Source organism: Typopeltis vanoorti, chromosome 12 (assembly GCF_054136105.1).
Source record: "Typopeltis vanoorti isolate ZY-2024b chromosome 12, IOZ_Tvanoo_1.0, whole genome shotgun sequence".
Taxonomy (NCBI): Eukaryota; Metazoa; Arthropoda; class Arachnida; order Uropygi; family Thelyphonidae; genus Typopeltis; species Typopeltis vanoorti.
This window is the reverse complement of record NC_143560.1, coordinates 90,900,479-90,924,480: the sequence shown is the minus strand read 5'-3', so window position 1 is coordinate 90,924,480 and position 24,002 is coordinate 90,900,479. Positions and strand designations below refer to the sequence as shown.

At 36.3% G+C, this 24,002-nt stretch overlaps 1 protein-coding gene across 3 annotated transcripts in view; it reads left to right on the top strand.

Moving 5' to 3' along the window:
- LOC150100998 (uncharacterized) overlaps positions 1-24,002 on the top strand; it is a 402,791-nt gene that overhangs the window by 332,158 nt on the left and 46,631 nt on the right. For all 3 annotated transcript variants that reach the window (XM_090402275.1, XM_090402273.1, XM_090402274.1), the window contains one exon: positions 14,557-14,721. In XM_090402275.1, coding sequence (XP_090258401.1) covers positions 14,557-14,721 — 165 coding nt within the window. The remainder of the gene's footprint in view (positions 1-14,556; positions 14,722-24,002) is intronic.

Here is a 24,002-nt window from a genome sequence, read left to right as displayed (position 1 = left end):
AACATCCATGTCTCAATGAGGATGCTAGCTTGATGAGGAATTATAGAAGGATTGTTGAATGCTGGTATTTACCAGAGATGCTGTGAACAAACCAGAAGGCTGATGTGTGGGATGGACCAGGGAGATTAGTGTGAACCAAAATGTTTGAATTTTTATTCCATCGTTATTGTTGAGGTTGGAGTGGTAAAGACCAGGAATGCCCTCTTGCACTAACTTGATTTCATACTTTGGTCCTGATGTGTGATATAGATGATAGCTTTCCAGTTTAACTTATATCTCCAGAATATTTTCAAGAATCTAGTCCCAAATACAGAACCGTGATGTGCCATTCTTGTCTGATATGTAGATGGCTTGTTTCTTCATTGTATGGAAAGTTATACATTTAATAATCCAGGTTTAGCTTGTAGCATAGAGAATCCTTGGAACAGTTGAAGATGCCTTTAAATCAATAGTTTGTTTTTAAGTGGCTCATTTATGTCTATCTTATATATTAAAATAAAATTAATGTGGTCTTCAAAATAAAACATATCATACTAGTGAATGCCAAATCTAGAATCTGTTCCTTTTAATCTTCAATAGCTAAAAACTTTTTCATCCTATGCTGTTACATTCATTTACACTCTCTACTGCTCTCAAATTCTGAAAACATTCAAACTCTGTGCCCCCCCCCCCAACTTCAGTGACATTCCCAAATGAAAAATTATAAATCTAGCACATTAATACTGTAGATAGACAAATGTTAGCTAATCCATGAATCTGCTTTAAGGACTGTTTAAAGATTTTATAAATATTTAAAACCATACACTTTACAGTCATTTATGTGCTTCACAATCACTCTATATAATTGTCAGCAGAAAATTTTGGAATAAAATTTTGAGGTTAGGGGGGAAAGTCTTCTGTATAGAGGAGGAAGAGAAAAGGGAATGCTGAGAGAAAGAAAGAAAACTGCCTTCAAGCACTTTGCATAGATGTGGAAATTGAAAGAGAGGAATATCATCCCCTATGATAAACAGTGAATGACCAGAGAGGAAAATGGCAACTCAATTACAAAAGTTTAAGCAAGTCCAATTTATTGAGTAGGCCTCTTGGCTAGACACAGTCTGATGCTCTGAAAAATATCAAAATCAAAAAGCATTGTTTTTAAAACCATTCTATGGGAACAAGTAACTAGAGGTAGCTTATATAAGCAGGAGATCCACTATAGATTGAACTTTGTGGAATCTATACTAGTGGTTACCACCTGTTGTTGGGTCTTCCAGTGATCAAAAAATTGATTGTTAATTATCTTCATTATTGTTGTCATAACAGAATATCATGGTGTTTTTATTTCCATATTTGTTATTATTATTATTTTTTTTTTAACTGAAAGAGAAAATAGTTATTAAATGGATAAGAATCCTATATTGTTATATAGCCAGTAAGTGAAACTCAAGATCGATAACTACGATCTATGAGTTTCAATACCGAAAAACTATCGGCGAAGGCAATTCGAAGCAAAGGTGGAGCAAGCTTCCTCACTATTCTTGATATTCTCTCATAATGTAAAACACAGCTCCTAGGAGATGTAATACTGTCATTACATTATGAGGGGGAGGTCACTACCCAGACCAGTTTCAACCTTTTTTGAGGTCTCATCAGTGAGTAGGTAGACCTGGAAAATATCAAAGCTTAGTGAAAAGAACTTACAAACCTTCACTATACGAATGCCATAAAGGTGTGCTTGTATTTTGTATTTAAAAAGCCTTTTGGCTTTTTATTTTAATTACAAAATACAAGCACACCTTTATGGCATTCGTATAGTGAAGGTTCGTAAGTTCTTTTCACTAAGCTTTGATATTTTCCAGGTCTACCTAGTCACCGATGAGACCTCAAAAAAGGTTGAAACTGGTCTGGGTAGTGACCTCCCCTCATAATGTAATGACAGTATTACATCTCCTTGGAGCTGTGTTTTACATTATGAGAGAATATCAAGAATAGTGAGGAAGCTTGCTCCACCTTTGCTTCGAATTGCCTTCGCCAGATAGTTTTTCGGCATTGAAACTCATAGATCGTAGTTATCGATCTTGAGTTTCACTTACTGGCTATATAACAATATAGGATTCTTATCCATTTAATATCTATTCAATTGCCAGAAAACTAGCCTTTTGGCTTTTTATTTTAATTACAAGAGAAAATAGTTTTTAATGTTGTATCATAAACTCCATTTTATTGTATTGCTTAATTTTATTTTGGTTTGCTGTGGGGATTTTTTTTTTTTTGTCGTGGTTAATTTTGCTTGGTCAGTTTGAAGATCAAGTTTTGCATCAGAGATTTTCCCAGTGGACGTGCTGCAATAATTGTCTTATATGTTAAAAAAACATAATATAGGATGTGAATCATCCTGAAAAAAAAAAAAAAAAAAAAGACAAATATTTTAGATTGAAAGATGAATGCAAGTATATAAGAAAGAGAGTGGTGATAGACCGGAGTCCTTAAAAAAAGTGAATTGTGTGGAAGAAAATAACCCAAAAGACGTGTTAGTAATGGAAGCAAAGTGGAAGAACTAAAGCAAGAGTTAGTGAAAATGAAAAAAAAATTAACCTGAACATAAGAAGAGCATTTGAACAGTCATGAAGATAAAAGTGTCAAGAATGATTGTGTGGCATATGAATATCCATCGACGTTAGTGGTAATAGTGACAGATAACTAGGAAGATGGGGGAGGGGTTGAGAAGTTTTTGCTGGAAGCGAAGAGTAATGGTATATTTTGGGAGGTGGTTAATGTTGCTTAATCATGACAGTAGTGGATTGAAGAGAGCAGAGATATGAATGGCATGATGGCTGAACTGTGTGAGGGCAAAGGAGTGCAATTTGTCAATGTGTGTGGAGGGAAATTTTAAGAAAATATGGAATAGTTCAAGGACTGTACTGCATTTTAATTGGCTTGGTGTTGGACACCTGGAGCAGCTGCTGTTTAATCAGAGAGATAGAGCTCAAAGTCAAGATGTAGTGTTTGTGGCTGAGGATTAGAGACAGAGAAACATAGATGCAGTTTGTGGAAATACAGATGGAAGATGAGTAAGTGTGTAATTATGAAAAAACAGATTTGTGAGAGATAGGGTATGGTAGTATGGTAACCAGAGTGAGGAAAGTTGGTATTGGTGAGATGGCCTCCAAGGGAATGTAAGAAGTGGGACAGTGGCATTGGTTGTCATTGGGTGAAAGGATTATCACATTATAACTTGGTTAACTGAAGATGGTATACAGGCTTGAATAGAAATGTAAAGATATAGAATCTTGTGGAAAGATAGGAAGGAGAAAAGAGAAAGGGGAGTATTGTTAATGACTGCTGAGGAAATGTGTCCACTAAGGACATATGTGATGGTTTGAAGCTATTTGGTGTAAGATTGAAACAAATAAAATAGTATCTAAAAGAAGTTATAGATAAAATAATGGGAGATTTTAATTATTGGAAGGAGGGGGAGATGGGGATATGGAAGCACAGAGAGTGAATTTATAGAGTTTCAGGGAGATTATCTGTCTAAGGCAATGTGATGGAAGCAACATGAGGTTTTAGAATGTTGGAATTGATGATATTCTCAAAATGTAGTTGTGAATTAGGAATCCAAACTGCCACCAGTTGGTCTGAGTGAGTACTGTGAATGAAGTACTGATTGAGAGGTGATCATTTAGGGGAAAATTACTGTCAAGAGGGGAATATGGATGTGTCAATTTATAAGGCAGGTGATTATGGAAAGCTGTGTAGTTTAACATCAGTACTGTGGGTTGATAAGCTGAGAGGAAAATAGGTTTTCTGAACATGGAAATTGGTTAGGGCACATCTGACACAAGCAGTACACAGCTGTATGCTAAGAGTTAAGTGAATAAACAAAGTTGAAGGGGAAATGGATGTAACAATGAAATTAGGCAAGTAGTTTGGGGGAAAGTTGTGGAGGTGTGGCTAGCTTTCTTTCACTTCTAATCCCTCTAACTAATGTTAGAGGGATTAGAAGTGAAAGAAACTGAGGTGTATTTGGCATTGAATCAGCTAATGTTAATAATCTCAGAGAAATGGGTGACATGTTACCATGTATTTTTAGAGAATGCAAAAAAAGTGAGTTAGTTGTGCCTTTGACCTAGGCTTTCAATGGAAAGAAGGCAGAATAGTGCTGTTATACTGCAATAATTTTGTGACACTATTTTGCATTATTCAGGTTATAAAATAGTCTCTATATCTTCAGCTATTATTGGAGATATTGTGATGGACAAAAGATTCTCTACAATGGCCAGTATGAGTTTGTGAAGGATAAAAATAGTCTTTAACAATGTATATGTATTTTATGACAAAATGACATTTATCGAATAAGAGAGACTTGTGTGATATTCTTGGATGCATGTGAAATTGTATCAAATGACTTTGCAAAGGCATTTGATACAATTCCACATACAAAGTTGGTGTACAAGTTAAAAAAGATGGTTTAGGTAGCACATGGATAAGAGATTAGCTGTTTGAACAATACCAGCATGTTGTGTTATGGACAATATCCCAGAAAAGAATGGTGCCCAATGAGTTAGATGAATTAATGATATTTCTTGCAGATTGGCAGAAAAATATTGGGTTGCTTTGGCTTATGATGGAAAATTGGGGAGTGTTGCAAGTGTTGATGCTGATATCGACTCCTTCCATTAAGATTTAAATTGCCATTAGCTTGCACAAATGAGTTATATTGTAGTGTTAATGTTACAAGGTGTGGAACAGCGGTGGCCTGAAGTGTTGCAAAGACTACACAGTCCATTGGTGCTACATTAAGGAGCACACTGAGAAGTAGAAATAAGGATAAAGAAAATTCAAATCAAACCACACACATAAACTATTGTATTCAAATATGGTCATCTTTCCATTGTAATGGAAACTCTGGAGAAGGGCCAGCTATAGCAATATCTAGACACTGGAATGTTGGTGATGGGTAGAGGTTGAGAAAATGTAAATTTCAAACTTTAATAGATAAGTAGGAAAGAGATGATATGCTAGACATTTAAGTTGGGTTAGGGGATTTTACCAGATACAAATGAGATTATGCATAGAGTGTGGGAAAGGGGGTTGGAGAAGCCATGTTTTGCATGGAGAGTGGTTAGTGAATGGAGCATTGCCAGAATATAATCTGAATGTAGGAGTGTGTAAATGAGTTTAATATTAAATATGATAAATATGTTTCTCACTAAGCGTGATCTCCCACAATGAGTCTGTCTCCATGATGGTGATTACAATAATGACAATATTATTATTAGAATGGTTTGAGATTATGGCAAACTTTTTTATGAAATGGATTGGATATAGGCTTGCTTTCATGCTTTGAGGTTGTCAGCCATCCATCCATCCATCTATTAATTGGACATCATCAGATGCTGTGGTCACTCAGTTACTCAGTGATGTGCCACACCAGTTCTTACCAGGTGGTCCCTTCTTGAAGCTTCAACTATCTGAAGATTAGTCACTTTATACACACTGTCCATCCATCCATCCATCCATCTCATTGAGGGTCATTGTTTCCTCTTGTTCAAGGAACTTTACCTTCTATTACTGTTTTGAGAAGTCCATCCTTTCAATGTGTCCAAAGTATTTCAGCTTTCTTTTGTCAATATCTTTAAGACTTAAATTTCTGCTGATCCTTTCTAGCACCCATTTATTTGACCACCTTTCAGTATATGATATCCTCAACAGCTTTCTGTAACACCACATCTCAAAACTGGCTATCCTTGTCCTGTCAGGCTCTTTTTTTTTTAGTCTCCAAATCTTACATCCATAAGTTGCTGTTGGAAAAACAGCTGCCTTCAGAATCAACTTTGTTCCTGTGGAGATAGATCCATCCCTCCATATTTTAGACAGATCTCTGACTATTGTTGTTTATTATTTTAACGGTATAATAGAACACAGAAACTAAGTAAATAATTAATTTATTAACTTGATGCTGATATTTCGCTGGTATTATAACCAGCATCTTCAGAGCACAAAAACACTGTTTGTCACAATACGCGAGACTAAAACAACATGGTGTACTTAAACAAAATTGTAGCAGCAACACAAAGACTAGAGTCCTGATTTTGGTGCCCTCTATCTGGGGAAAAAAAAAAAAAACGCTATCATATATTACTAGAGTCCTAGAAAAGTACTAGTTTTTTCTTAATATGATTGTCTCCCAGATCTTTGGCAAGTTAATACAGCCATATTTGTTGAGATTTGGAGTGTGTTTTAGGGCTTCTGTCGCCTCTAAGAACAGTCTCTCTGATTTATATGGGTTTCTGTGTAGTACTTTTGTGTTTTTCCAGTTGATCCTGTGTGCAGGGGTATCCAGAGCATGGTCTGCTAGGCCCGACTTCCCATAATGATATTTCCGGACGTATCGTTTATGTTCGCTGATGCGGATATTCACAGTTCTTCCTGTTTGACCGTAGTAGGCTTGATTGCATGAGCAGGGTACTTGGTAGACTCCTGGATGAGGGTGGCTAATTTGCTACATGGTCTGAATGTAGTGCGTAGTTTATGTTTATTGAGAATTCTTGAGATCTTTTCGGATGTGCCTTTAATGTAAGGGATGGTGACTGTTTTGTTGTAGTTCTCTGTGGTGGATGGTGGGAGGGGTTTCTTAGGAGAGTTTAGTATTTTGTTTATTTTTTGTGGATTGTAGCCGTTGGCCAAGAAGGTGTGGCGTAAGTGAGTCAGTTCAGCAGTAAGAGCCTTGTCATTTGAACAGATTGCTCTCGCTCTATGGGTTAGCGTTTTTAATATGCCATATTGTTGAGAAGGATGATGGTGTGATTGTTTGTGTAAGTATCTGCCTGTATGTGTGGGTTTTCTGAAAACTGAAAATGATAAGGAACCATCTGGGAGACGTGTGATGAGTGTATCCAGGAAGGGCAGACAGTTGTTGGCTTCCAGTTCCATAGTAAAGTGGATTTTTGGATGTTGGCTATTTAAATGTGCTAAGAATGTTTTCAATGTCTCAGGGCCATGTGGCCAAATAGCAAGCACATCATCAACATAGCGTAGCCAAAGTGTTGGTTTGAGAGTGGCTGTATTGATTGCGTGTTTTCCCAGGTGTTCTATGTAAAAGTTGGCTAGGGGGGGAGAAAGGGGGGAGCCCATGGCTGTCCCATCAATTTGTTTGTATATTTTCCCTTTCCATGTGAAATATCCTGCATGTATTGTGAATTTGAATAGTTCAAATATATCAGGGGGGAAGTGTGACTTCAGTAGATTGAGGGTTTCTATTAGTGGTACATTTGTGAATAGTGAAGTGATGTCAAAGCTTACTATTAAGTCTGAGCTTTTTAGAGTGAGGTGTTGTAAGATGCTTTTTAAGTGTGCTGAATTTTTGATAAAGGAGGGAGAATTCCTTATATGGGATATTATTTTTTGGAGGCTTGGACTTGATTAGGATGTTGGCCACATCTAAACGTATGTTGTTAGCTATTGTTGGAGGTAGGTCGTAAATTCTTCGTTCGATGGACGCCATTATTTTGGCTTTTGGAACTTGCTTGGGAGTTATGGCAAAGTTGTGCCCTCGACTTAAAGCAGTCGTGGCTTCTTTGCTTAAGGTGAGTGACGATAGATTCACGACGACGAGGTCTTGTTGTAATTGCGGTTGTTGTATGGTGTTCCGTTGTTGTAGATTTTCGAACTTCTTTTGGTGCCGGTTTTTGACTCTGTCGAATTCTTTTTTTGCCGTTGCGTCGGTGATGTTCTCCAAGATCTGCCAAAGTTCTGTATTTAGAATATTATGCAGTGATTCTCGTAATGCGCTGATGGTTGTATTTGCTTGGGCTAATTCCCGGCAAAATATCAGCATCAAGTTAATAAATTAATTATTTACTTAGTTTCTGTGTTCTATTATACCGTTAAAATAATAAACAACATGTTCGACGAACACATAAGTCTGTCCACACGTTTATCTCTGACTGTTGTTTTAGCTATTCTTAATCTTATTCTGATGTCTTCTGAACAGCAATTCTTCACATTAATAATGGATCCCAGGTGCTCGAACTTGCTGACTTACTCAGTTCTTTCTCCATTAAGATATGCTTGTTTCTCAGGAAACAAGCGTACTCAGCTTGTTTCTCTTCCTTCCCTGTCTATATTTCCTTTGAAAACCATAATCTTTGTCTTGTTAGATTGAGTTGAAGTCCTCTGTTCTTACTGATCTTATCTTTGTCAAGGATTAGTTTTAGTTCTATCATTACATAGGAGTACTGTATCATCAGTGCACCTCGGATTACTGGTCCATCTGCCATCTATCCCAATTCTTGTGTTAAGCTCATCCAATGCTACATGCATAATGTCCTCAGCATAGTTACTAAACAGATAAGGAGAAAGTAGGCAACCTTGTCAACCTGAAGCCAGTCAGTTAATCCAACACCTTTTCTTACAGTGGCTACTTACTCACTGTACAGTTAGCTATCAACCTGATGATGTGTTGAGTAAATCCTATTATTTTCATTACTTCCTACAATTTCATATGCTTAACATGGTCAAAAGCTTTGGAGTAGTCTGTGAAACATATTACCATAGGGATTCTAAATTCCTTATACTTTTCAATGATCTGTCTATGACAAAGTGTCTTATCTCTAGTACCCTTGTGTTTCCTAAAACCTGCTTGTTCCTCTGGTATCTCTGCCTCAGTCCTATTTAGAATGATCTTTGATAAAATCTTGCTTGAACTAATAGTTCTATAATTCATAAAATCTTTCATATTTTCCTTCTTGTGCAGCAGAAAACTGACTTCTAGTCTCTAGGCCATGATCCTGTCTCCAATATCCTCACAATCTATGAAACATTCTTATCCCTCCTATGGCCTTAACTCTGCTGGGATTCCATCTGCTCCTGGGGTCTTATTGTTGTTAAGCTGTTTAAATTGCTCTTTCAACCTCATGCCTAAATGGAGGAGGTTTCAAATTGAAATTGTCATAATGAGGAGGATTCCATCAAGTTTTCCTTATCCTCTCTGCTGTACAGTTCCTCATTATTCCCATTACAGTACTCTTTCCATCAGATTTTGATTTCCAATTCTTCGGTTAGCACACTATTCCTTTCTTTCCTGTCCTTCACTCTGTCTTTGATGACATTCAATTTTGGGCTTAAACTTGTGCTGTAGGTCACAAACTAAACAAAACATCCTTTTATAATTGTGCATCTTCATCTGGTACTCTATCTCTTCACATTTATTAGCATAAAAATTTTCCTAGCCCTGTCTGCTACATTTCTTATATTTTTCTGTCCTTGTGTCTCGTTGTTTCACTAACTGCCTCCTTTCAATCAGATCCAATGTTCAATCTGATATCCATGTGTCTCTTTGGCCTAGATATTTTTTGGCTGATGCAAGTGTGTTTTGAGGAAAAGTATCAAGTTTCTGAAAATTTGCACTATCTATGAAGTTCAAGATTCTTCTAAAGACCGAAGGAGGTGGGGGATTGCATCTATCTATAGCATAGTAAAAGGTAATTGGCTTGGTCATTTGTATATGTATGAGTGAACCTCTTGTGAAATTAGAATTTTTTTTCAAGGTATTTTTAGTTTGGACTGCCTCGGAGCAATTTGAGGGGAGAGTGGTTAAGAAATGTGTTACAGAGCTTCGTTTTATGAGTAATTATTTTGGTAACTTAATGACCAAGTTCATAATAGAACTTTATGGTATAAATCACACCAAAAGAGGAAAAAATACATTTTTATTAAACTTACGTAATGAGCAACACTTGGGAGCAAAATAATAGAAATAGCAGCCTGACCATGCAAAAGAATAGAAGTTCCAGAAGCCTAAGAGCAACAATGATAGGTGAAATGGCATTCCATAAAAGAAGATAGGCTGAATTATTAAGAGGAAAGCTGTCTTTCTTCTACAATATACAGGGTGTCCCAGAATTAACTATCTACGAGGAAGGTCTGAAAAGTTCTCGGCCTTGACCATAGATGACAACACTGTCGGCAAGATTTTTTTTTTTTTTTCTAAGTTGGTACATCTGTCATAAGCATCCATGTGAAATTGCAAGTCATTCTATCAAGTAGTTTGTTTTATACAGCTGTCTGAAGCAAAAGTGTTGTCAGTATCCCTTGAAATTGATAAAATTGAGTATCGTGCAGTTATAAAATTCTTTTTAAAAGAAGGTTTAACACCAAAAAAATTCATGTGAAGTTCATAAAAGTTTATAGGCACTCTTCTCCTTTATTTTCGACAATTCAGAAATGGGCTGCTGAGTTTAAACATGGTCGTACCAGTCTTGAAGATGATCCACGTGAAGGACGTCTAAAAAGTGTAACAACACCAGAAATCATTGATCAAGTGCATGATATAGTATTGGACGACCGGTGAGTCAAAGTGCGTGAAATTACTAAGCATATAGGCATTTCAAAAGAACGTGTAAGATATATTTTGCATGAAGAATTGCAAATGAAAAAGCTTTGCGCAAGATGGGTGCCGTGCTTGCTCACAGCAGATCAAAAACACACTCGCATGAAAAGCTCTGAACAATGCTTGGAGCATTTTAACAAGAATAAAACTGATTTTGTGCATCGATTTATTACTATGGAGGAGACTTGGATTCACCATTACATTATCTTGAAAAGGATAAAGCAATAACCGGGGAATATTACTCCAATCTTTTAACCAGACTAGACGACAAAATTCATGAGAAAAGACCCGGTTTGCAGGGGGGAGGGGATCATCTTTCAGCAAGACAATGCACCTGCCCACAAAGGTGTTTTGGCACTGGAAAATTAAGGGATCTGCACTATGAATTGTTGGAACATCCATCCTATTACCCAGATTTGGCTCTCTCCAACTTCTATCTCTTCTCAAAACTAAAACTCTTCCTTGCTGGTCAGCGTTTTTCTTCGAATCAAGAGGTGATTGAGAGGTATTTTGAGAAATACCTCTAGAGCAGCTGTAGAGAGGTATTTTGCATATCTGAGAACCACTGCAGGGATGGGATAATAGGGCTGGAGCATCGCTGGAATAAATGTATTAGTCTTCTTCTTTATCTTCCTTTCCAGGCTTATAGGCCAAGTGGCCTGTTCCAGACTCAATTCCATCTTTTTAAGGGTCTTCCTCTGCATCGAGTACCTTTTGGGTGGTAATTTAGAATTTGTTTAGGTATGCTGCTTCTATAGGCTTAAGGGAGATTATGTTGAAAAATAAAAATAATTTTGAAATTATAAATTCGTTTTTTCATTGTTAGGCCAAGAACTTTTCAGACCACCCTCGTATTTCAGCGAAATGGACGAATGTTAAAAAAAAAACTCATGTTTATTGATGTTTATCATGTTTCTTGTGTGTTATAAATGTAAAAATATCTAAATCATTTCATAATTTTATTTTCATCTCCTTTCAGAACCCTAACCCTAATCGAGCAGCAAGGTGTGCAGAATTTCTGGATCAGAATCGAAAATGGAAGTTTATTGGATAGCATCTTATTCAGTGATTAGGTGACTTTCCACACATGTGGAAAACCTCAGTTTTCAATCTGATCTAGAAATTCTGCACACCTGTTATTTTAACTGAAATGCAGTCCTGTTGTTTTAATTCCTTAAAATAACAGGACTGCATTACATTTATGTAGTCGAAACCTCAGAATATACAATATTCCTTCAGGAATATGAAATATAGAATACTGAGATGAGCAGAATGACTGCATGCAACTTTCATTTCTAGTAAAAGTGGTTGTCCTTTGAATTATTGTTGAGATAGCCTGGTGAAATCCTTGAAATATTGAGCAAGAAGATATAATAACTAAGCAGATTTAATTTTACTTCCAATATTTTGCCAGTTACACTGAACATCATTATCAAAGAAACAAAATGCATGTAGGAAATACATGAGTAAGTCAAATTAAAAAGGGAAATACCAGTACAATTTAAACGAAAATTATGTCAGTGTAACTGGCAAAATATTGAAAGTAAAATTAAATCTGTTTAGTTATCTTCTACTTTGTAACTTCCTAAAATGGCTGTGCAGGCACAAGCTTCATGGAACAAAACGGATGTGTGGAATTACAGAGCAGAGGACTATGATAAAGGAAATAGATTAGTGATATGACTTGATCAACTGAAAGGAAGAGAAATTAGCAATGCCTAGCACTTATCCAAAATCAGTTACTTATGGCAATGTCAGATTGTATTCCTAAGGTTAAGAAGCTAAATAAAGTAAGGTAAAATAGATGAATCTTGCAATTATGGAGGTGCTTCTGAGGAAGAGGATGTTATAAAGGACATATAAAGAACAGGATACCCCTCGTATCATGAAGAGTATAAGGCACAGGCCAGGAAAGTGACAAGTCGAATGAGGTAGGAGAAATTGGTATATGAAAGGTGATTGGCTGAAGCAATAAAACAAAACCTTAGAGAATTCTACAGTTATATTACCAGTAGAAGAAAGGGGAATAGGGAAGACTAATTTTAGTTGCTGGAGATGTAACTAATCTGCTGAAGAAGAAGTAGTGGAAATGTTCAGTATATTTCATGTGGGGGGGGGGGGGTAGTTCAATAGCAATAAGAAGAACATAAGAGTGACAATTCAGGAAGGGGAAGTATTTAGAATGTTAAATAATCTTTATGTTAATAAGGCTATGGGACTGGAACAGATGTCACTACATTTATTACAAAAAAAGGTGCGAAACAGCTGGCAGCCTTGACTTGTTGTTCACCAGTAGTCTTGTAACAGGAACAGTCCCAGAAGAGTGGAAAGAAGGAAATATATAGTTCACTTTATATGGGAAAATCTAAGACAGTGGTGTCCAACTATATGCCACTGCATATCAGGTATAGTGGTGAAGGTGTTAAAGAAACTAATGAGAGACAGAATATGAACATGAATTGATGACAATAGAAATCTTTTAAGAGACAACATTGCCTTATTAAGGGGGAGGTCTAACTTTAGTAACATACTTTTTTTTATAACAGGGTCACTGCTGTATAAGACAGAAAAGATGCTTATACAGTGATTTATCTGGACTTTGCTAAAGCATTCCACACAAACTACTGCTGAAATTGGGCAGCATGGAAATGGGTAGTCAATTGAGCATAATTACAGGAATGGCTGACTGATGGAGCCAGTGAGCTGCACAATTGGGTAAAGTGTCCTGAAAAGGAATATGATGGGTGGGTACTACAGGTTTCTGTTCTGGTACCACTGTTGTTTAATTATATATCAGTAATATAGGTCAAGGTTTGACAGGAGATATTCAGTTACTTGCTGATAATGCTAAATGAGGAAGCGGTATCATGAAATTCTTATGTGATATTGCAAAAAGATTTGAATAAGTTGGTGCTTTAAGCTGAAGAATGTGGATGTTGCTAAGTGTAAAATTATGTGCTTTGGCCACAGAAGAAGGAATGAGATTTATAATATTGGAGGAAATTTGCTTCAGGAAAGTAGATCTTTGTGGATAGGGATCTGAAGTTTAGAGGATACATCACAAAAGTTGTATAAAAGTTTCTCGGGAAATTGCTGTTGTAATGCAAAGAACCCCAACAAGTATGGTTAGGGAGGTGATAATTCATTGAATTAGGCACTTGATCAAGCCACATTTGGATTTCTGTGCACCGATATGGTCAACCGGTTATATTCTTGATAAGGAAACATTGGAGAGAGAGTGCAGCAGCAAATAACTAAGAGTGTCTCAGGATTCTAGAATGTTAAGTATGAGAAGGGATTAAGAAAATATGGTGTGCAGAGTTTGGTAGATAAGAGAAGAGATGACATGATTGAGACATACATGCTTGGAAAAAAAGTATATACAATCATTGTCATACTGATTGTATATAATCATATACAATCAGTATGACAATCAGCAGTGCTGATTGTCATACTGACTTCTGTGCAGCTTTTTTCACGGTGTCCTGCTAACCTGGATCTCTCTCTCTGTGGACTCTTTGAATTCCTGATTGATTGTTTCCATACCAGACAGCTGCAGATTTCTGTACCACTGTCCTAAGAACCCTTTGGTCCTTTACTTTCATATTATTGGATCTTGCTTTGAATTTTTTAAATCATGTGGTATCCGTGCATTTCCATTGGCTGATAATGTTGCCTACAATTGATTTTTGGTTACAGTCTTTTACTGTGTCATGAACAGATAGGCTACTGATATTGCATCCTATAATAAAACTTCTTCACAAGGTTAGGTCACTGCCTTATATAGCAGCATAGGCCATGTGAGATTGCAAGAATATAATTGATGTTTCATTCTTAAGCATGAGATATAGCAATATTTATTTAAACATGATGTATTTTACATGCTTAACTAAAGTGCAGTATTTTTATTAATCTATAAATATCATGTTGTCATAAGCATAAATGACATCAGAATGAAACACTGAACTTGAATCAATAAATATGTCTTAGTGCTTTTTATGTGTTATAGAAAAATCTGCAATATATTGAAGACATTTTGATTTAGCATGTCTTCAAGAAAACATGCCAAACAAGACAGAAGACTTTCTATTTATGTACATAAAAATTACTAAAGAAATAAAATTTTTGATGCTTTATTTCAAATTATTAAGTCTAATAAGTGCTATTCATATAATTAGGTCAAGATCAGACCTGTACTCTGCCACGAATAGGAGGAGGAACAGGACAAAGGACAAATCGGAATCGTGAACAAGAGTGTCGCAGCAGCCAGTCTACAAGTAAAGAAGAGATAAATGATATTGTTGCATTAGGTAAAAGAAAAACAAGAGGAAGTGGTTCTTCAGGTAAAGAAAGTCCTAAGTATTTTGAAAAGGTTTACAATTGTCATCTGGACCTAGTTTTCAAGATCTATAGCAGACATTATACTTTGTCATAATCTCTATGTTAATCTAGCTTATAAGATAAGTGTTATTATTACATGTATCTGTATAACTTGCTATTATTTTCAGAGTACATTGACTTGACTTATTGCTCTGTACACCTATAAGGTGCATGAGGCCACAAGTTTAGCGTGCCATCCTCTTCAGTCCAGTGCTGCTTCTCTTGCTCTCCCCCAGCTCAACCATAAATATTCGTCTGTTGGGAGACCACAGGTTGTAGCACTCTGCCCCAAGGAATTTTTTGCTTCACTCAAGATTTCTATAATCATTGGGTTTTTTTACGAGGATGGGTGATTAGCCCTTCGCTCAACCTTCCTCTTTTACCCGGGCTTAGGACCGGCATAGGGACGAGCATAAGCTCCACCTATGGCAGAGTTTTCAGAGTATATTAGATTTATATAAACATACATCCAAGCCTCCATAGCCCAGTTGCTATAGATTGCTCTTTTGTTGGAAAGATCTGATTTCAAATCCCATCTATGACGTGAGGAACCTTTATTGGATCTTTTCAATCAATGAGTTAGCTGGTCTTATACATAGACGAAGGATTTTTTTTCCTCAGAACAGACCCTGTGAACACAGATATTCATAGGCATAAATACTTGCTTGCATACACCAGAGGAGTGATATATCAGCTGCATTAATTCATCATGACCCCTAATCATGGGGTCCTACCATCCCAATGTCATCATTTTCTGGTATATACCTAAATGGAGCGTACCGTATATTATGATAATCTAACACCATTAATATTTCGTGACTAGTTTCCAATCAGGAACTTTTTTCAAATTCATCTCTTATTTATCAGGTATCTAGTTTTATCAGATCTTATATTTTGATCTTCTGAAGCACTCCTAAATTGCATCAGCCAATGTATCACAATCTTTCAAAGAGAAAGCTCGCAGCAAACTGTAGACAAGCTTTAAACAAAACTTTAGTTCGACGTGATTAATTGTTGCTGCTGTTTCATGTTACCTTTCAGAAATTTAATATATCATCTAAATGAATGCTGGTTGTATTTGGAGGATAAATTGAAATTCTACATTTTAGTAACAAAAATTAAAATGATTTCAATGATTTCTAAATTAAGCATGTGGGTGGAGGGGGGGGGGGGGCTAAGTGATATATTATTACATGACACCTCCAGGAATCCAAAGACTCATCAAGGAAGAGCACCTACTCTCCATCTCCACTGCGTCCATCAACGGCATCTACTGCACACCTCCATGACTAGTATTTTCGCAATCACAAACATCCATGCCCACGACGGGATTCGAACCCACAGCCTTTCTGACTGGAGAGCAGATACACTGACCACTCGGCCAACCAGGCCGGCAATATATGCACAACATTGTGATCTTGAAATAGTTGAGGACAGCAAGCTGCTGAGAGATTAAATTTTTTTTGTTTAACAGTTTTGTTTGAGTCTTTTGCTGCATAGTGAAATTTTAACAATAATAGACCAAGTTAGGTTTACACTTTCCCGAAAAATATTATTGTAGTTATTAGTTTTGGAAGGCATTATAAAAATCTCATGTAATTGTTTGCGTAATATGTTTATTTTTTACAAAATTATATATGCTGAGTGAAAAATTCACTAATGATATTTAAATTTTTGTTATATGATAAGATAATCTAAAAATCTGCTTTTAGATTATAAAAAAATGTATTTTTGCATTTATTAACACGTTCATTGCCAATCACGCGATATCGCGTGTTGCGAGTTCTCACCGGGCGGCCGATCACACGTTATCGCGTAGACGTCGCTAACTAAATAAAAAAATAAAAAAAATTTGGCCACCACACGAAATTCCAATTTTCAGCTTGGCAATGAACGTGTTAATGCAGTTGTACACATAGTATTGTCAGAACCACTGTGTGGTTAAATGGTAGTGTAATCAGTGGTGTATTTAGGTATAGGCCCGGGCCTAGAGCGGCAAATTTTGAGGGGTGGCGGAAATTTCAGGGCTCTCATTTTTGTAATTATAACATGTTCCTTATATGCCGCATCTACTCACAAGTAGAGAAATATTTTTCTTTTCCTCGTTGTAAGTTTAGTCTGCAAGCATATTAGCATGTAATCAGATTCTGCATAACTATACAGACCGATATATATATATATATATATATATATATATATTACGAATTTACAATATACACACACACACAGACAAAGAAATTAGCACACCTGGAAGAAAACATGTTACAACAGCAAAACTAAGCAAATAGCTAGAGTGCAGGGTGGTATGCAAATGATCCAAGTTTGGTGCGGTGCATGCCCACATATCCTGCAGTGGCGCTGCAAGCACGAACCAGCAGCCTTATAAAGCCGGTGTGTAGCCAATTCAAGTGAAAAGCACCGGCCAATGCAAGCTAGAGTACAGAGTGACGATAATGCCAGATAGACGCCAGAGACGTCGATTTAAGCAACTTACGGACTTTGACAGAGGCATGATCATCGGCCTGAAAACCGGAGGGTGGTCGGCACGCCGTGTAGGCGTGCACATGAACCTTACTGACCATACCGTCCAACAGTGTTGGGAGCTGTGGACACGTTCCGGCAGAGCGGCACCAGTCGGATCAGGAGGACCAATGCTAGAGAGGATTGACGGTGACTCTGTCCACTATACAGGCTGATGTAGGGGCTCCTGTGTGCCCACGAACCATTTTCCGACGCCTCGCAGAGCGAATCTACAATTCCAGCACCCCTTACGTATGCTCCCATTAACACCTCAACATTGCCGACTCCGTTTGCAGTGGTGCCAGGCGAGAGAGACGTGGAACGCCACAGACTGGCGGCGTGTGGTCTTCAGCGATGAGTGCCACTTCGTCTTGGGGACAGATGATCATCGTGTCCAGGTGTGGAGGACCCCTGGTCGAGGACACAATCCCGACCTCACTATCAAGCGCTACACCTCCCGCACTGGAGGCATTATGGTCTGGGGAGCCATAGCCATAGCCTACGAAAGCCGATCACCCCTTGTAGTGGTACGTGGCACATTGATGGGGCAGTTGTATGTGGACGACATCCTACGGCCCCACGTTCTCCCATTCCTGCCCGGGATACTAGGAGCACTATACCAGCAGGATAATGCCTGTCCGCACACAGCTCGGGTTGCCTAGGCCTGCCTACGTCGCGTACACACTTCCATGGCTTGCCCGCTCCCCGAACTTGTCTCCTATTGAGCATATTTGAGAGCAGCTGAAACGCCAGCTCCCACTGTGCCGCAATATCTGGGATTTGGAGCACAGCATCCAACACGTGTGAGCCAGTCTGCCACAGGACAACATCGGGCATCTGTTCGCCACCATGCTGGACCATGTTGCAGCATGTAACGCCGCACGAGGCGGTACAACGCGCTGTTGATGATGACTGGATTGCATACCACAGATTCCTTCGTAATTGTCCTTCAGCTCTGTTTTTGCCATCATGTGCATCACTCACCTGTATCATTACACCAATAACATTTTAGTTGAATCCTATGCTTCCTTCTTGGTGTGCTAATTTCTTTGTCCGTGTGTGTAAATAGGTTATGCATGTAAATCAACATGTTCATTAAATATGGAGGGGCAGCACTTTCTGCGGGCCTACGGGCAGGAAATACCTAAATACGCCACTGAGTGTAATAAAGGAGATCTAAATGTATTTTAAGTTGTAAAGTTGCTTACCATATGTTGTATGTTTGTTTATAATTGTTTTCATATGCCATACACTATTACAATGTGCAAGCACTGTAATAACGACAGTCGTGTTGTCACCAGAGCTTTGCTTTGAATCTTGGTAATGGACATGTGCATTAGTAGTGAGTTTTTAGAACAGCAGTCACTGAGTATCAAGAATGTTAGCTAAGAAAGCAGTAGGCAAGCAAGGAAGGAGTGCCAGAATGGTGAAATAAACTACAGAATTAAGTTTTGTGATCTCAGAAAATAAGTTTTTTATGTGTGTGTGTTTATCTATTCTCCAATGAGAAACTGTGAAGTTAATAATTGAAGAATAGTAAAGTGTATCAAGCCTATATTAGTGGGAATGTTATATGCTTAATGAAAAATAAGTGATATATATTCCAAAGAACAAGATGGTAACTGCAGTAAGTTAGGAATACATTAAATGAGCAGTTCCAATCATCTGAGCAGTTATTCTTCATATCTACTTCAGAAAAATGAGGAAAACATGCATTAAGGAAACCTGCTTATTAGAAGACATATGCAAGTATACTACTAGTCAAAGAAGATCTTTATTTGATATCTTCAAGAGATATCAAATGCTATACAAAACAAGAACGTAGCATTCAACTAAAAGTTCTGTACTTTCACTTGATCATATGACAACTTCTTTTGCAGCATTTATTTTATCACTGTTCTCTTAGAATTGAATTGAACTGTGAGTCAGAGAGTGAGATATATATATATACTTTTATTAAGCTCATATTATATAATTCTAGAATGGCCATATAGATATATTTTAAATATGTAATAAGAATATATAGAATATTAGAATTTACTAATTGTATTCCATATAGAATTTGAATATCAGATCTCTTTAGAGAGATAAAGTGAATTACTTGATACACAGAATTTGTACCTATTGTATTTACAAGGTACTACCCAAAAGTTCAGGGAATATAATAAATTTAGTTTAATCCTTTATCCAAGTGTAAGCAAACAAAATTTGCGCCTGAAGTATCGTCAGGACAAGCAACTCATAGTAAAGGTGGACCAAGCTCTCATCACTCCTTGTCTTAGTATCTCCCATAATGCAAAGCACATCTCCTTGCAGACATGTATAATGCTGTGCATTAAGGAAAGGGCCAGACCCAGAGGTGGTGATACTAAGGTGGAAGCAATGGAGAAGTCATATTTACCTATACGAGAGCTTGGTCCACCTTTACCAAGAGTTGCCTCAGTCCTAAAGATACTTCAGGTGCAAACTTTGTTTGCTTATACTTGGATAAAGGATTAAACTAAGTTTATTATAGTCTAACCAAGTGGGAAAAAACTTCCAACATCTTTCTCTAAATCCAGAGTAATTTAATAATAAGGTGAGACACCTTTTGGCAACTCATATAGATAAATATGACTTCTCCATTTCTTCCACCTTAGTATCACCATCTCTGAATCTGTCTCCCACTGACAAGACCTCAATAAAGATCGAAATCAGTCTGTGTAGTGACCCTTCCCTTAATGCATAGCATTATACGTCTCCAAGGAGATGTGCTTTGCATTATGGGAGATACTAAGACAAGGAGTGATGACAGCCTTGGTCCACCTTTACCACGAGTTGTCTCAGTCCTGAAGATACGTCAATAAAGGTATAAACTGATGTGGGTGGGTGGTGGTGGTGGTGACCCTTCCCATAATGCATAGCATTATACACACCCAAACGGATGTGTGCTTTGCATTATGGGATACTAAGGCAATTAATGTGAAGTTATTAGCCTAGTTATTAAGATACTTTGTTTGCATACACTTGGATAAAGGATTAACCTCCCTACCGGCTAGGACGTCTATAGACGTCCAGATAAATCTGGATACGATTCAGTACACCTGTTGAAAGAACATGGATAAGAAGTGCAATTCGGCCAGCATGTCCATTAGAAGGTGTGATAATCCCTCACGCTGAAGAGAGCACTTAATCAGATTATCTCAGGCTCATGGCTGTGTCTCAGTTACCTATAACAAGAAATGCACTTCCTTGTTCTATGCTGGGTAACTGAATTTTAGTTAAATTTCTATATTTAGCTAAAAATATAGAAATTATTTTTATTTTCTCTTTTTATTGTAAAATACAATTTTAATGTCTGGACAAAATAAAGATCCTTGCCTAATTTCTTCACTTAAATATTGCGTTACATTCCAGAACCAATTTAGTTTTTATTTTTTTTGCTAATTTTTTTCTAATTGCTTACTCCACAAACCATTTTCTTTGTTCTCGAAGAAATTAATTCACAATAATTATTTGAAATATTATTTAACAAAACCAGCTGCCGACGTTTGATATTATATTATATTTTTGTTCAAAATATCATGATTCAAAGTATACTTCCCAGATTTCCTGAAGGACATGCTTGAGCGACTTTGCTTTATAAAGAATAATGAAATTCTTTAAAAATATCACTAATTTTTTTCTTTATATTGTATTCTACTGTTCTTTTCACTTTCACCTTCTTGGTTTCCCTGTATAATTAGTCATTACAAAATAAAATTAACGGTTATGATTTAAATTGATATGTATATATTTTCTGCTAGTTCAGATATTATGCTCCAATTTTATAATAAGCAATACTTTTGCTTATATATGTATATATTTAAATTACAAAGTTTTGTATTAAAAATTTCCACTATAAATGTTCGACAGAATCAACAATATTATTGTCATATTTCTTTTTCTCGTGTGGGAGGAAAACGGTAAAATGCCACTCTTGTAATTGTATCAGATGTTCTAATGGCAAAAATAGTAAGAAAAAAAATCATTTGTACTTTCTTTTCAAAACACAAAGTGAGAACATTGTAAATTCACCCAATGAAAAAGAAAATACTCCATATTTTTCTTGTGCTATCTGATTTTTTTCTTGTAGTACAAAGAAGAAATCACTGCGCATAAGATGGTAGAATACAAGAGGGCAGAAATCTGTAGATTGATTACATTATAGCTGATAGAGAATTCATGCCAGAAAAATTATTTATGTAAGAGTTCTAACATCAGCAGATATAACGATATTTTCTTCTAGTTTAGATAGATGACATTATTGAAGTAGCTAAATCTTTGCTACTATTTACACTAAAATGAATGGGCATGTTCCCCAAGTGATTTACGTTCAAAACAGTTGTCTTGTGAACGATTTATAAAATAAATTCTCTGAAATATATGCAAATTGAATAAGTCTTCAATATAATCTTCCTGCCCTCCCCAAAAAATAAGATTATGTGAAGTATATGCTCCTTTTCTTTTAAAATAATTCAAGTCCTCTTTTTCAAGATAATTATATGAAATAATTTATAATTTTTCGATAATAAAAATGAAACTGATCGTTATAAATTAAGAACTTATTTCAGCATAAATACTGTATCACCCTGTAAAAGAAATGTCTGTATTTTCTTCTATTATATCTACTAATCAACAATTGAAAACAAAACACGACATTCTTGATGTATCTCGGACTATAGCTTGAGGCACTTTAGTGTCCCTTCTAGCTAAGCGTTCTCAATTTTCTTCCTCAATAGCACTGAGAGTAATCTAAGCCTTTACCTTTCCCACCAGCTAAGAGCATTACTACAAGTATTTCTAAGACATAAATTACTTCAGAAATAGCACCCAGAAGCATAAGTAAAAATATTTAGATTATTTTAAGAAAAAGAAACTAAAATAATACTACTGAACTTTCTTTTGTGTGGTATGCATATAAACAATTTTATGTGGTGAAAATATAGCATAGTATTTCTAAAATTTCAAATCATTTCAGCAGACAGTAGAACAGCTGGTTTTAGATTGCAAAGAAATAGTGCAGAATTAGAAGCTTCAGGGTACAACAATCTTATTGCCTTATTTCTTTTGTCAAAACGGTAAAATGAAGTAATAGATTTTGAATACTGTCTAGAAACATTTTCTAACCTGTAGAAATTTAGAGTGGTTATGTAATTGAATTCCAGGAGAGGATGGGGAGGGGGGTAAGCATTAGCAAATATTCAAAATGAGCATAAATGTTGAATTATTCTGTATATGATATCCTTCATATTATATTTTCAACATATCTACGGTGGTTACACATTGGATATTATAGTAATGTGCATCCTACAAAAAAAAAAAAAAAAGGCTAAAAATCCCTGCTAAAACATCATTGGATATAAATTCTCGATACTAAAAAGATTCACAATCGGAAACCGAGTTATGCAATATAACATCGTTTGTTGTTCATAAAACAAAAAAAAATCGTTTCTAGAACTGAAATGTGATAATCTATATAACGGTATTTTGCTAGGAAAGAAAGTAAAAGGTCATATTTATTTCAATAAATATTATTTAAAAATATAAATACGTGACATAATATGTTCAATGCAAACATCTGAAAATTCGCGAAAAAAGTTGTTTCTATATTGGAACAAACAGAGCAACTGTTCTGTTGCAGTGATTTGAAGAATAAATTTAAAATACATCAGAATTTGCTTCTACTAAATAGATTCATTGCAAAGGCTGATCGATGGTCATTTCAGGATTGATTATTTTCGCACATGTGAAATTCGTTATTCAAATTTCAAATTTTGCGAAGAAACACAATAAATCATTTTAGAGGCAAAAAAGTCAAATATTTTAGGACAGTAAAGAAAATTCCAAGTAAAACAGTGTGTGTAAAGACAGGTGACACAAACTGTTAGTCAGACACTAACAGTTAATCCACGAATGGCTCTAAAATAGCCATAAAGGGATTAACGGCGGAGGGAGGTAATGGCATGATGAAAGGGACAATGCCGATCAAGTTTTGATCCATGCAGAATGCTATGGTGGGGTGGATATTTCATCCACCTCAGCCGGTAGGGAGGTTAAACAAGAATGTAATTTCTTGGCAACTTTAATTTAATTTGTATTGTACTCTGAAGATGCTAGTTCAAATCCAGTGGATTATTAACTGATTCATAAATCTTTATGATGTGCAGGCTTTTTTTAGAAAATATAAATATGAGAATGAGTATTTAGATGTGCGGATTGAGTTTAATGGTAGAAAAGATTTGTATAAGAGGGATGGCCTGCACTCGAATGGATTTGGTATCAGGTGCCTAGAGAACTTATTTATTTGAATGAGACCTTGTAATAATATAAGGTTTTTTATTCTACTGGCTGATTGTTGTAAAATATTGCTTTCTTTATCCCTGGCTTCTATATTTTTTATTCATTAACTTTAACTTTATCTTTTTCCTTTCATGCAGTTAATCTTATTTCCCTTTCTCTACCTTTAGTATTTTTTCCTTATGCCAGAGATCTCTAGAAATTTATTTATTTATTACTAGCTGTGCCACTCAAGTTCTCCAAATGGCATAAGAAAATATTTATACTTCCAGTAAAGTGCCTCCTCTATAATTATATACAGTCGTGGCTAACTCTTAACTCAAAATTCGTACCAAATTCCAATCATCCTGCTCACAGGATCGGGTTTTTTTTGAGAACAGTGCAGTTGCGAAAAAGATCAGAGTGC